The sequence below is a fragment of the Eleutherodactylus coqui genome, chromosome 3 (genome assembly GCF_035609145.1).
Source record: "Eleutherodactylus coqui strain aEleCoq1 chromosome 3, aEleCoq1.hap1, whole genome shotgun sequence".
NCBI classification, from domain to species: domain Eukaryota; kingdom Metazoa; phylum Chordata; class Amphibia; order Anura; family Eleutherodactylidae; genus Eleutherodactylus; species Eleutherodactylus coqui.
The window spans coordinates 176,169,110-176,184,485 of record NC_089839.1 but is presented as its reverse complement, the minus strand read 5'-3'; the positions used below and the strand labels follow the sequence as shown (position 1 = coordinate 176,184,485).

Sequence of the window (15,376 nt, the reverse complement as noted above, 5' to 3'; positions counted from 1 at the left end):
AACCGAAATCCTTCTTTTTGCAAGGCTTACAGAACTTGGAATCCCGATGTAAGAAGTGTGTTGGCATCAGTGGAGAGTATGTGGAATAAATGTAAAGTTTCATCTTCCTATCTCGTTTCTTTCTGGGTAAAGCCAAAGACTTATCAGCAGCCTCTCGTATACTGAGATGACTCTACCTCACGTCTATGTGTATATACTGAGGAGAATGTATCTCACCTCTGTGTATATACTGAGGAGAATCTACCTCACCTCACATGCTTTCGCGAGACAACCCCTTTAAGTACATTACAGCCTTGTGTGGCGCAGAGTGTTAAGGCAGCAGAATGCAGTCCTAAGCTTTCACTCATGACCTGAAGGTTGCAGGTTTGATCTCTTTTTATGGTTCAGGTAGCTGTCTCAAGGTTGACTTAGCCTTCCATCTTTTCCAGGTCGGTAAGATGAGTACCCAGCTTGGTGGGGGGTAATAAAGCACCTTCCTTTCCCTTTATAGTATATGCACATAGAGGTCAGTTACATTCTCAGTGAGGTAGATTCTTCAGTATATATACAGAGAGGAGTGTTAGTTCTCCTCAGTATACACACATAGAGGCGAGGTAGATTCATCTCAGTATATACACATAGAGGTGAGGGGGGGCTGTCGCTGTGCCGGGGGGGGGGGGGCTGTTGCTGCGATCGGGGGGCTGTCGCTGTGCTGAGGGGGGGGGGGGCTGCGCCGGTTACCTGCTGCCTGGCGGTGGGTGACTGGTCGGCGGCGTTCAATCCAGGGGTCCGGTCGGCGGCTGCGGGGCGTCTGGTTGTCATGGAGACACAGCTGGTAGCGTCTCTGGAGCGCGCACGTCGGGCTACAGCAAGTGAAGGGAGAAGAGCTGGCGGCCATCTTGGGAAAATTTTTATAAGTTGCTGAAACGCTGGAACTGTAAGTAGAAACCAGCTAGAAAAGTCATTTACAGGGGTAATTAGTAATGTATGCTTAATTAGGGGGACTGGGCAAAAAAAAAATTCACTGCTTCCTCGAGACATCTCCTTTAAGGAAGCGGCCATGGACTTCAGGGATTGGGCTGAGGAATGGGCTGCACCTCAGAAGGGGCTATGAGAACACAAAAACGGATCCACATATAGAGCTTAGAGTAATTAAAATAGATAAACTTTATTACAAAACAAAATAGTAGTTAAAAAGACACACACACACACATTATATATATATATATATATATATATATATATATATATATATATATATGTGTGTGTGTGTATCGTGGGAGAAAAGGAGTATCTGGACTGCAGGAACAGGACTTAAACAATAGAATAAAAATATATTCATGGTATAAATAGAAGAGCGATAAATACAATAGTGGATCTACTAAGGGCTCAGTCACACGGGCGCATCCGGGCGCTGATGCGCCCGCCTTCCTGCACGAAGCAGATGGCCGCACTGCAGGACGGACGATTCTCCGCAGCGCCGGAAGAAAGAACATATGACCAGTTCCATCGCCAGTCATGTGTTCTTTCTTTCCGGCGCTGTGGAGAGTCGTCTGTCCTGCAGTGTGGCCGTCTTCTTCGTGCAGGAAGACGGGCGCATTGGCGCCCGGATGCGCCCGTGTGATTGATCCGTAAGTCATATATAATACAAGCCAGACAAACAAGGCAATAAATTAAGACTGTCAGATCACACAAAATATAAATGCAAAGCTGTTACCACATGCTAGTCAAGACCTGTATCCTGAGCCCCAACGCTCGTTTCTCAACTGCTTTCTTAAGCGGATCAAACGAGCGTTGGGGCTCAGGATACAGGTCTTGACTAGCATGTGGTAACAGCTTTGCATTTATATTTTGTGTGATCTGACAGTCTTAATTTATTGCCTTGTTTGTCCGGCTTGTATTATATATGACTTAGTAGATCAACTATTCTATTTATCGCTATTCTATTTATACCGAGAATATATTTTTATTCTATTGTTTAAGTCCTGTTCCTGCAGTCCAGATACTCCTTTTCTCCCACTATATATATGTTTTTAATTACTATTTTGTTTTGTGGTAAAGTTTATCTATTTTAATTACTCTAAGCTCTATATGTGGATTCATTTTTGTGTTCTCATAGCAATACAGTAGAGTGTTTTTGCATTGTTTAGCAATTGGGCCTATTTTTTGGTTAACCTAAGAAGGGTCTGCAACCTCCTGTCTGGGGGTAAATTTGAATAAAAAGGAGTGTAACCTTTAAGGATAAAAAGTGAGGAGAGTGGGAGGGGGGCACATTCTGCAGAGGGACATCAGTACATGCAGTCTGAGGAGAATCCAACGCTCCTCTGTGTATACATATTTTATTCCTCGGTTCCTCTGAAGTGACCACAACTTCATAACATTTTCCATGCAAACAGGTAAGCATCAGCACCAAATTAACTTGGGCGGAGGCGGGTGTATGGGACAGTGTGAATAAGATTCTAAGAAGTTATGAATATTCCGGTGTCAGGTGACACTTAAGTTTGCTCTTTGTGTGATTGCTATAAATACTCATGACTGTTAGATGACTGAAGGAATTTCAGTGGATTACACCAATGCTGTGGGACCTGTAATTCTTCCAGCAGCTGCAACACTTAAAATCAATTTGGAACAGCAAGAATAAACATATTACGATCCATATAAAGGTAATTTTATAATTAAAGGCAAGGTAAACTGGCCAATACAAATACGTATTGTATTTTTTGATGGTGTTTAACTCACCCCAGTGATATATTATGTGTATATTATGTGGTGTATGACAATCATATATTATCTGGAGTATTATGTGGTGTATGATAGTGATATATTATGTTGTGTATTACGTGGTGTATGATAATGTGATCTATTATGGGGTGTATGATAATGATATATTATGTGGTGCAATACATGCTGTATGATATTATGTGTATTTTGTGATGTATTATGTAGTGTATGATAGTGATTTATTATGTGGTGTATGGAAGTAGTATGTTATGTAGATAGTAGTATATTATGTAGTGTATAATAGTGATACATTATGTGTAGTATCATGGGGTATATAATACATAGTGATATATTATCAACTAATTAAAACCAGAAAGTGAAACATCTTTTATTGTTCTAATCTGTTTTTATTTTGTGATTGTAGAATTTTTTTCTCTGTTGTCTGTGCATGACCACGGGGGCCTCAGCAGAAGTAAACCCCAATTATAGAGATACTATACAGCAGCCTCATGGGTCATAGGAGACAATGGACTAGAGGGGACCCTTTGACTTTTATAGGAGAGTGTTCTGGGCATGCTCTATGACATGTGTAGATGTCATTGTACAGGGAGGGAGAGGAGGGGAGCTGTGACCATCATCCATCGAGGTTTTCTCTACAGAACAGGAAGTATCAGACTATTAGGCTGAGTGGTCAGTGTGAAAACTGCAGAATTTTAGGATTTTTTTTTAAATACAGATTGTGACATTGAAAATTTTAAAAAAGCAAAAACAATATAAGAAATACTTGCTGCACACAATAGTTCATTTTCTTATACCACATTTCCTTTATCATTCTTCCTTTTTTGCATTTTATTCCTGTTTGAATCTTCTAGAAATATTGTGAAATGTTGGACTAAAGTTCACTTCTTCTTACAGTCACCTATAAAGGTCGTTTTCGGATTGAAGGCAAGGTAAATTGGCCAATATAAATATGAATTGTATTTTTATGCTGTTTTTAATATCATGTAGAAATTTTTTATTGCATTCAGCTCACCGCAGTGAATATTGACCTTGATCTAGAGATATTAATGGAGAAAGGAAAAGAAACAACAAGCCAGCAAGGAAATGTGGCCTCTGCGCATGAGGGACACAGAAAAGCAAAACTTCCCGGATCCTCAGACATGTCATGAACAGGATCTGACACTAACAGCTTGAAACGCGTAAACTTCCAGGATGTAATAACATGAATCAAACTAGTGTTTCTTAGAGTATACACAGAAGAGTGCAGGAAGTTTTACTTTTCTTTGTCCTTCATCGACTATTGTCCTTAAGCCCCAGCACGGTCACAGTGCTAGATGCCGCACAATACTGCATGCAGGGCATGGCCAGCATTGGCTTGTCACACTGAGCCCTCAATTAGCCACAATTTTTGCCCGTTGTACCCACAGGCCTCATCTGCTTTTTCGTCTTCACTAATTCTCTACCTGGATAATTATTATGAAAGTGATGAATGAGGCACAGAACTACTAGCACTAATGAGATCAGAGCTGTTTAATTACAGGGCAATTGGTGCACTTGCACCAGGACTCCCGCTATTGGCTAGCTGGACCTATTACAAGCGTGTTTGTGTTCCCTGTACATGGGCATGGCTGAAAACCTGGAAAAGAACGAGTGAGGCATAAAAGGCAGCCCGACTGATTCTTTTTAAAAATTCTTGACAACCAGGTCTTGTATACATTGCGGCACACATGACATCCCGCTGGTGTGCATCCACAGTCCTGCTGCCCTCCATCCTTCTCTCCATCAATTGGCTGAGCCAATTCATAAATCTCACCTCCACATCGCGATGGCTCTGACTGGTTGTTTGAGCGCTGTTCAGCCAATCAATGCCTCGCTTGATCAGCCAATCACAGCCCTTGTATTGGTTCATAGAGCGCTACATTGATTGGCTGTGCAACGCTCGAAGAACCAATAAGAGCCTTTTTTATGTAATGCAGCTCTAGTTTATTTTTGGGATAGGGCTTATATTTCAAGCCTCTCCAAACATTCAGAAAAATCAGGTTAGGGCTTCTTTGGGGGGAAAACACTGCAGTTCATAAGATAAGCCAGATGGCAGCCTCCTTGATGATGTGGTGGGCAAAAAAAGAGAGGAGCTGTACCCTGTGACCTGATGTCAGAACGGGGTCAGAACTGAAAACTCCAACACAGCAGGTATGTGTACATATTTAGCGTCCCTGTACAACCCCTTTGTTATATATAGTACTTTAATATTAGTAAAACAAAAAAAATTGTATGGAGTCACCAGACACACATTTAATTTCAATATTTTTTTTTCCAGAAAAATGAAAACCCTTTCCATCTTGTTTGTTCTTCTATCTGGATGTTTTGCACTGGCAGGTCAGTGTATATACTGTGATAGCCATTGTGTAAGCCATAAAGTGCTTGGATAGGTGGTGCAGCCATAATACAGTAACTACAGCAGAGCCACTTCAGTACAGCGATGGTGATCCTGACGCTATATATCTCCACTTACATCATTCTAGATCCATGTTATAACATTGTCATTTTACTCAAAAATGGCCATAAAGTCTAGAGGTGAAGACCTCTGCAGCTTCTCTATGATTCCCACCTCATTGGCTAACAAAGCACTCCATCAGAGCTGTGTAGTAGATAGCATTGGTGCTAGCATTCATTGCCAAAGGGTAAGACAATTTCAGCCCCCAAGGTCTTACAAGATTGAAGATGCTGAAGAGGATTTTCATCCAAAAATGTAAAAAAATGTCCAAATGTATAAATGAGTAGACCTTATACCATATTGTCATCTTGTGTCCGGTCCAATTTGATCCATCCGTGTAGTCTATACCTTGTAATGTCCAGTTCTCTGTGACTTGTTATTATGTATCTAAAGTCTAGTTATGCAGTCTTAATCAACCATATAGAGTCTAGTCTCTGGTCATCTTATAGTCTAGTGTCTATCAACTCCTATTAAAACTGTTATTAAGCCCTTCATGACCATCAAAAGTAAATTTACATTGGGCGGCAATGAAGAGTTCATGAAGCAGGCTTGGGAGCTGAGTCCACTCCATACTCTGTGGCTACTGGCTGTTTCTGACAGCCGCTGGTAACTGTCGCTATCCAAGTTAATTCTGATTGCAGCAGATAACTGTTTAGATACTGCAGTCAAAACTGGCAGCTCATTTAAAAGTCAGAAGCTCCCAGGGCTGCCATGCATAGATGCCTATCAAACCCTGCCCCTAGTGAGACTTGATAGGCAACATCAAAAATTGCTATATACTGTAATACTGTGGTATTGCAGTATATAGTACAGCAATCAACAATCGCAAGTTCAAGTCTCCTTTAGGGACCCAACAAGTATTAAAACATTTTTACATTTTTTTTAGGTTCAAAAAGATTTTTATTAAACTTTTTCCAACATGCATTTTAATAAAACAGAAATAACAAAAACCATGGGATAAGAAGGGATAAAACAGGGTAATCGTGAGCATTACTCAAAATTATAATTTCTACAATAGTCAATATATGGGACAAAGCAAGACTAACTTTACATAGCTTATCACAGCCCATCAAAGCCATAGTCTCGGGGCTAACAGTAAAACTAAATGTTAAAAGTTCCCCAAAAAGTCCCACTCTCCCAATAAAATTGAAACAATTAAAAAAAACAATACATATTTTGTTTCACCATGTTTGTAGAAAGTCTGAACTATTAAAAAATCACAATATTTAACCCACACAGTGAAAGGTGTAAAAAAAAGGACAAAATTGCGTTGTTTTTTTTTTTAAATATTCAGGCTCCCAAAATATTTTGATAAAAAAACAATATGTTTCCCAAAATAAAAAGTACTAATATTAACTGCAACTCACTCTGCAAAAACAAGCTTTCACACAGCCCATTTAAGCCCTTCAGTGGCGGGTTTCCTACCACCCTGTCGTACCCACCAGGGTAGGTTTTTTTAAATGGTCTAATCATTGAATTTCAACTAATTTTGCAGTTGCGTCTCAAGAGCCATAACTTTTTCATTTTTCCATTGACATGGCCATATAAGGGCTTGTTTTTTTTTGGGACAAGTTGTGATTTTTTTTAAACAGGGGGGGGGGAGGAAAAAAAGAAATGGGGGAAAAAAGAAAAAAAGGGACCATGTCATTAAGGGGTTAAATAATGTATTAACTTCCTTCTCTGGGTCATTACGATGCATTGATACCACATGTGTGATTTTATTTTTGATTTTTTACAAAGTAAAGGGAGACAAGTGTTTTTATAATTTTTTTTAAATACTTTATTAATTTTTTTTTTTTTGTCCCTTTAGGGGACTTCCACAGGGACCCATCAGGACCCGCTGATCACATTCCGGGGGTCTGATGGTGACAGCCCTTTACATGCTGCAGTGACAGCCCTTTACATGCTGCAGTCACATAGACTGCAGCATGTAAAGGGTTAACACAGCAGAGATCAGAGGTTTTCTCTGATCTCTGCTTTAAGAGCTCGTACCTAGCTGTCTTCTGACAGCCAAGCGCCAGCTCTCCCTGCCACAGAGACCATCGGCTTGCTTCTGACAAGCCCATGGTCTCTATGGCAACCTGTAAACAAAGCAGGAGACTTAGAAGCAGGAGATTGCCGGCATATCGGCAATATCTTCTGCTGGTTTTTCAAAGCCCTTGCTTTGTTCTCTGTGGGTCTGTGCAGGTAGAGCACAATGTCACAGCTTGAGGCATTGTGCTCTGTAGCTCCCATAGTGATACATAGCCCGGAAATCTTCCGGGCTATATCACTATCGGCAGTGGAGCTCGTCCTGGAAAATTTCCGGGCGTGCCACTCAAGGGGTTAATGAAAAAATAAAAAAGTTCTGGTTCTCAAAATATAGCAGAGGAGGGCAAATTTTGTTTAAGGAAAAAATGTATTTACTTTTTAAAGATGGAAAATCATAAAAACAATATCAATTTGGTATCACCCCAATCGTGCTGACCCATAGAAAAAGGTCCTATGTCATTGATACATTGATATTGTATTGTGAACGCCGTAAAAACTAACCCCTCCCCCCCAAAAAAATCTTTATTTGTATAGCGCCAACTTATTCCGCAGCGCTTTCAAGAATGGGATAAATACAAACAATACAACAATTACAATGGGAGGTACAATCAGTTTGAAACTAATGGGGTGGGGAAGCAAGGCATGGGGAACACAAGCAGTAGGGGATTTCATGTGGAAATCAGTTATTAGAAACCAAATGGGGTGGGGCGATAAGAAGGTGCAGGGGTACAGGTCATATGTGATAGGCAGGGTGGAAGGTATGGGGAGACATAGGGAGGGCGGGGGACTAGGTCAGGGGATTTGGTATGTTTCCCTGAAGAGGTGCGTTTTTAGGGCGCGTCTGAAATTTTGTGCATTGGGAATTGTCCAGATGCCTTGGGGTAGAGCGTTCCAGAGGATGGGTGCTGCTCTAGTGAATTCCTGGAGGCGAGCATATGAGGTTCGTATTACAGGGGTGTTTAGTCTGAGTGTGTTAGCGGATCAGAGTGAGCAGGTTAGGTGCTGTACAGACAAGAGGGAGGCGATGTATGGTGGCACGGCACCATGGAGAGCTTTGTGGGTGAGGAGTTTAAATTTAGTTCTGCAGTGGATGGGCAGCCAATACAGCGACTGGCATAGTGCAGAGGCGTCTGAGTAACGGCTGGATAGAAAAATGAGCCTAGCTGCCGCAGTTAGTATGGATTGGAGTGGAGCGAGCCTGGTGTGGGAAAGGCCGATGAATAGCGAGTTGCAGTAGGTGAGTCGGGAGTGGATGAGGGCAGCCACGGTTGTTTTTAGCATGTCCGTGGTGAGGAACCACCCAGATTTTAGCAATATTTCTGAGGTGTATATGGCATGTTTGGGACAGATATTAAAAGTGTGTGTGGGGGGGGGGGGGGGGGGGTAAAGGAGAGGTCAGAGTCCAGTGTGACCCCCAAGACAGCGGGCATGCTGTCTGGGAGTTATGATAGTGCCAGACACTGTAATAGAGATGCTGAGTTGAGGTCGGTTGGAAGGCAGAAAGATGAGGAGGTCAGTTTTAGAGGTTAAGTTTAAGAAAAAGGGAGGACATAGTATTAGAGACAGCGGTCAGACAGTCAGTGATATTTTGGAGGAATGGTTCAGAGATCTCATGGGAGGAGGTGTATAGTTGGGTGTCGGTGTAGAGATGGTATTGGATGCCGAATTTGTGAATAGTTTGTTCAATTGGGGCAGTATAGATAGAGAAGAGAAGGGGGCCAAGAACCGGGCCCTGGGGTACCCCGACAGTGAGAGGAAGTGGAGAGGGGGTAGAGCCAGCAAAGGAGACGCTGACGGAGCAGTCAGAGAGGTAGGAGGAGAACCAGGAGAGAACAGTGTCCTTTAGACCAATAGAGTGGAGCATAGTATGAAGGACGCCCGGGTTGACAGTGTCAAATGCAGCAGACAGGTCAAGGAGGATTAATAGGGAGTAGTCACCTCTAAACTTTGCCGTCATCAGGACATTTGATACTTTTGTGAGGGTAGTTTCAGTCAAAGGCAGAGAATGGAAACCAGACTGGAGGGGGGCAATGAGAGAGTTGTCAGAGCGAAAGCATGTGAGGCAGGAGTAGACCAGGTGTTCTAGTAATTTGGAGATGAAGGGGAGGATTGACACAGGTCGGTAGTTGGCAGCATCAGTCGGGTCCAGGATTGCTTTTTTAAGCAGAGGTGATATGATGGAGGGTTTAAATGAGGAGGGGAAAGTGCCAGAGGTTAGGGAGAGGTTGCGATTGTGGTGAAGTGAGTAATGAGAGCTGGGGAAAGGGACCGGAGGAGGTGAGAGGGGAGAGGGTCGCTAGCACAGGTGGTGGGGCGGGCAGCGGAAAGCAGCCTGGAGATTTCTTCCTCTGTTGTTGGTTCTAACATAGAAAGTGAGTGGGGCTGGATGCAGTGCTGAGGAGACTGAAATCGGGGCTAGCCGTGCAGTTTTTGGAGATTTCTTTTCTGATGTTGTCGATTTTTTGTCACGGGGGCCTGTTCTTTGGGACTGTGGAGGGAGTGAAAGGTCTCAAAGAGTCGTTTGGAGTTGTGGGATAGTGAGGAGACAAGGGAGGTGAAATAAATTTGTTTGGCATGGTGAAGGGCTAGGTTATAGGTTTTAAGCATGAATTTGAAGTGGAGGAAGTCTGCGGGCAGCTTTGATTTTCTCCATAGCCGCTTGGCACACCTAGAGCACCACCGGATGCAGCACGTTTTGGACGTGAGCAAAGGTTGCCATGGTCTGTGGTTGACGGCACGGGTCGAGGGTGATACTGCTTTATCCACGGCACGGCTGAGGGTGGTATGGTAGTGTTCAACTGCCAGGTTAGGGCAGAGGAGGAGAGAGATAGGGTAGAGGGAGGACTGAATGGTCTCGGCGAACTGTATGGTAGGGATGGACTGAAGGTTCCTAAAGGTGCTATAGATAGGAGGGTCTGGGGGGATGCTAGGGTGCCTGATGGAGAAAGAGAGGAGGTTGTGATCTGAGAGTAAAAGGGGGGAGTTAGTAAAGGGAGAGGCAGAGGAAGATTAGATTGAGAGTGTTGCCATCTCTTGAGTGGGGGAGTCAGAGATTAGTGATAGGCCAAAGGAGGAGGTAAGCATTAAAAGTCAGGAGGCAGATGAAGGGCTGGGGTTATTAGTAGGGATGTTGAAACCGCTGAGGATGAGGGTTGGGATTTCACAGGATACGAAGTGGGGGATCCAGGCAGCGAAGTGGTCTAGGAACAGGCGGGTGGGACCTGGGGGGCGGTAAATAACTGCGACACGCAGGGACAGTGGGCGGAAAATTCGCAGGGTGCGGACTTCGAATGACTGGAAGCTGAGGGAATGACCTGAAAGGTACAGTTAGGCGAGAGAATGACGCCTACTCCTCCGCTGCGCCGGTCGGACGATCTGGGGGTGTGGGAGAACTGTTGACCATCATAGGACAATGCCAGGGGCGAGCAGGTTGCGGTGTTTGGTGGTGAAGAGGTCATGGATAGTTGGGCCTGGGTTGGGGGACATGTCATTTGTGGCTAGGAGTAGCAGGGTAGTGAGGGTAAGCATTTTTCTTATTTCTCCCCTCTTAAAAATGTCTCAGTGGTGAGATCTCCATCGATCAGCAATTCATCCCCTATCCTATGTCTAGGGAATAACTTGTAATTGTGGTACAAACACTTTAATTGTGGAGAAGAGAATCCTGGTGGGCTAGTGGGTTAATATATACAATCAATGATGGTAAGGTTTAATACAAATCTAGATGTGATGGTTATGTATAATGAAAACAAAGGTTTGGTACCGTGTTAGCCAGTAGAGCAAAATGTGATTGTTCCCAGCAAGAGAAACCAAGTAATCTTGTAGATATGATACCTTTTAACCGCTTTCCGCTCCATGGCGTAAGTTTACGTCCTGGCAGCGGGGTACTTCCGCAAACAGGGTGTAAACTTACATCCTGGGGATAGCGCGAGATCACATATGATCCCGCGCTATCCCGCAGCAGGAGTCGGCTGTCAGTGATAGCCGGCCTCCCGTTGTTAATCCCTTCCCTGCCACGATCTAAGTAGATCGCGGCAGAGAAAGAGTTCACGGAGGGAGCGCGCTCCCTCGGTGTCTTCGGCCGGCTCTCGCGATGTTATTGCGAGAGCCCGTCCGGTCGCCATGGCAACAGGACACCAGACACTGGCGTCTTGTGTTGCCAGTGCCTGAGATCGCTGTATAAGTGATAAGGCATGGCAGGGCAGTAGCCCTGCCATGCCTTATCACAGTGATCATCAGGGCTGTGGTGAAAGTCCCCCAGAGGGACACAAGCTATGTAAAAAAAAAAAAAATTAAAGAAATGAATTTAAAAAAAATGTAATAAAATGTTTAAAAAAAACCCTTTTTTAATGCTTTTTCCTCACTAAAAATGCAATAAAAGTGATCAAAAAAGCCGTATGTACCCCAAAATGGTACCAATAAAAACTACAGTTCATTTCGCAAAAAATAAGCTCTCATAGAGCTCCGTACATCAAAAGATAAAAAAGTTACAGGACTTTGAATGCAGCGATTTAGAAAAAAAAAAAGATTTCCAAAAAAAGGGTTTTTATTGCGGAAAAGTGGAAAAACCTAAAAAAAAGTTAGAATTTTGGTATCGTTGTAACTGTACCGACCCGCAGAAAAAAATTATTGTCTTATTTATGCTGCATGATTAACGCTGTAAAAAAACAAATTCTATGGCAGAATTGATGCATTTTCTCTCCCTGCTATCATAAAAAAAAAATAAATAAAAGTTTTACAATATAGTCCTTTTACCCAAAAATGAGGCCGATAAAAACTACAGTTCGCCACGCAAAAAACAAGCCCTTATACGTCCGCGTCGACGGAAAAATAAAAAAGTTATGACTTTTGATAAATGGAGAAGAAAATCCGCCAAAAATCGTTGCGTCCTTAAGCCCCAAATAGGTCGTGTCCTTAAAGGGTTAATGGCTAACAAACATACATGATGTAATAGCAGGCTTGTGAACCTCTCGGGCTCTTAGTCAAATATTCATGCCAGAGGCGTAACTTGAAGCTCCTGGGCCCCAATGCAAAACCTGGAACGGGGCCCCCAACTATAATGCTTTATTCATAGTGTTGGGCTTCCTATATGGAGAAGAGAGGCCTTATGGGCCCCCCAAGGCTCCTGGGCCCGGGTGCAACCGCATCCCCTGCATCCTCTATAGTTACGCCCCTGTTCATGCCTCTTCAGATCTATTCCATTTTAGCCTGACGAAGAGCCCGAGAGGTTCACAAGCCTGCTGTTACATCGTGTATTTTTGTTAGTCATTAAAAGGTATCATATCTACAAGATTACGTAGTTTCTCTCGCTGGTTATCATATAATGATTGTTATTAGTTATTATTATTACTGCAACTTTATTTTCTATCCTTTGGTCTAGGCCAAAATGTTCTCCTTTTCCCTAAGCAATCAGTCACTGACTATGTGATTCTGAAGCCATCTGTGGAACAAGCTTTAAAACAACTCACCGTATGTGTACGCTCCTATAGCGACCTCCAACGAGAACATTCTCTTTTTTCCTTGGCCACGTCTGGAAAAGACAATGCTTTCCTTATTTATCCAGTACCACCAAACAAGATTTGTATCTCCATAAATAATGAAGATCTTTACTTCAATGTGGATCCTGATGTTCTAGACTGGAAACAGACTTGTGTTGCTTGGGACTCTGCGACCGGGCTGCTCCAACTGTGGGTCAATGCCAAGCGTTACCCTAGAAGAGTTACTACAAGCAGATCCCCCATAGGACCTCAGATGAGTGTCATCCTTGGGCAGGACCAGGACACTTTTGGTGGTGGGTTTCAGGCAAGCCAGTGTTTTGTTGGTGAAATGTCTGATGTCAATATGTGGGATTACATTCTTGACACCAAGACCATTTCTAATAATTATCTTTATAAATCTGGAAATATCTTTAGCTGGACAAATGGAGCTAAGGAGATCAAAGGGGGAGTCATCGGCTTGGAAAGATACTGCAATTCTCTATGATTAACTAACGAAATCTACTGTCATTGTATGCAATATGCTAATTACTATATCTGAAGTATATGCATTTATTACTGGATGTATGTGGTGGGCCCTCCACTGATATCATGTGTATACTTCATCTGGGATTCTTCTATATCAGTGCTTCCCAGCTCCAGTCCTCATGGAACCCAGCAGGTCATGTTTTCAGGATATCCTATAGAGAGAACGCTAGTAGCAATGTCTGAGGCACTGACAATAATTACATCACCTGTGCAATACTGAGGAAATCCAGAAAACATGACCTGTTGGGGGGCCCTGAGGACGGGAGTTGGGGAACACTGGTCTATATACTCATGTTCACAAATTAATAACCGATTGCTTTGCTACAGCAGAACCTTTTTCTAATTTGTCCTGAAATAAAACCCCTGTAAGAACTCTCTAGGCATCATACACAAGAGTCAGCCAATCCATGGGAGCTCCCACCAGGAGGTGACCTGAGACTGCTGCTTCTGCAGGACCTCAGAGGGGTAGCGCTAGGGTTTCTACCCCGCTAGCATTTATGTTTACTAGCCATATTAATGGCCAATAAAAAATCATTTCCACCTGTGAACTGGCCGGCAACAATCCGCAAACCATTCACACACATGCTCACAGTTCTGTTCCGGCGGTGCTGGAGGATACTATTACTATTGGGGACAATATGGGGATCATGATTACAGCTGTGGCCACTAACTGAGGTATCATTATTACTGGGGTCACTGTGGGAGTCACTATGACTACTGGGGCCACTATGATATGGGGCATGGGTGTACATATAGGGGGTGCAGAGGGTGTACATATAGGGGGTGCGGTCGCACCTGGGCCGAGGAGCCCATAAAGTCTCACATCCCCATATTGCAAACCAATGTTATCAATGACGCGTTATAGTTGGGGGCCCAGTTACAGATTTTGCACTGGGGCCCAGCAGCCTTAAGTTACGCCTCTGGTATGGGGGTCACTACTATTACTGGGACCACTAAAAGATTCACTATTTCTATTGGGACCATTAAGGGGGTCACTATTACTATTAAGGCCACAAACGTAACCCTTTGGCCTTCCCTGATGTAAATACACAGCACTGTGAGTCAGTACTTAGCCACCAGTGTTGTATATTCCCAGTGCTGTGACCATGGGGGCACAGTGGTTTGGCCTGTGTGATCACATGACAAGGACAGCTGTGATTGACCATTGCAATCCAAAGTGATCAAGGCATCAAAAAGGAGGAGTCTCATGCTATTCGCTAATCCTCAGCCTGCATATTTAAGAGACCATCATGAACCTAGCAAAGATCCCCAGGACTTTCCTAAAATAATCCTTGTTAGGGCATACATGAGGTATCCCCAAACAGTTGCTTGTATATTGTCCATGCACAAGTAGAGGTGTAACAAGAATGTCTTGGTCCCCAATGCAAAAGCTTTAGCAGGGCCCTACCTAATATGTGCCATTTATAATAATATAGTGTTAGGGCTGGCTAGGGTGGATGGACAGGGAATCCCTACACCAACCCTCTCCTGTGTCGCTACATACTTGCCCCCCTAAGCTGAACCCCAGGGCAACAACTGGGCGACGGTCCCTGCACTGCACTAGTGTCAGGGACCCTAGGAAAGAGGGACAGGGAACCCGGCTAGTGGGAACCTAAATAGCAGACAGAGACAACACAGCAACCAAGGGTAGTAACAACAGACCGGGTCAAAACCAGAAAGCACATACGCAGTACAGAGGGGATAAACCACAGGCAAGTCAAAGTCAAGCAGAAGTCAAAGCACTGAATGTCAGGTCAATGATAGCAGGTGACCAGCTGAACAGAAGCTAAACCAAACACTGGCAAGGAAGAACTGGCTGAGAGGGCTTAGGGGGCGGGGAGAAGTCACATGACCACCAGAGGGAACTCATGAAACCGCCTCCCCCAGGTGGAGCGCACCGAGCCAAGCGCCATGCGGCCGACCAGCAGGCGGGCGCGCCCGCACATGATGCAGGGTATGCTGCTGACCGCCACAACCAACCACCAGCGTGGGGGAACCCCTGACAGAGACACCTGCCCGGGCCCCCGCACACCTGGCGGTCCTAACATATAGCAGTGGGGCCTTTGGGCCCCCTCAGACACCAATGCCAGGAAGTGATTACTACCTCTGCACCCCCTATTGTTACTCCACT

General features: G+C 44.0%; 1 protein-coding gene across 1 annotated transcript; it reads left to right on the top strand.

Annotated features, from left to right (window-relative positions):
- Window positions 1-382: 382 nt before the first annotated feature.
- LOC136620201 (jeltraxin-like) lies at window positions 383-13,204 on the top strand. Its single transcript, XM_066594906.1, has 4 exons — window positions 383-428; window positions 3,616-3,650; window positions 5,018-5,076; window positions 12,603-13,204. Exons 3-4 carry the CDS (start codon window positions 5,022-5,024, stop codon window positions 13,202-13,204), a joined length of 657 nt encoding a protein of 218 aa, XP_066451003.1. The 5' UTR covers window positions 383-428; window positions 3,616-3,650; window positions 5,018-5,021.
- Window positions 13,205-15,376: the final 2,172 nt, after the last annotated feature.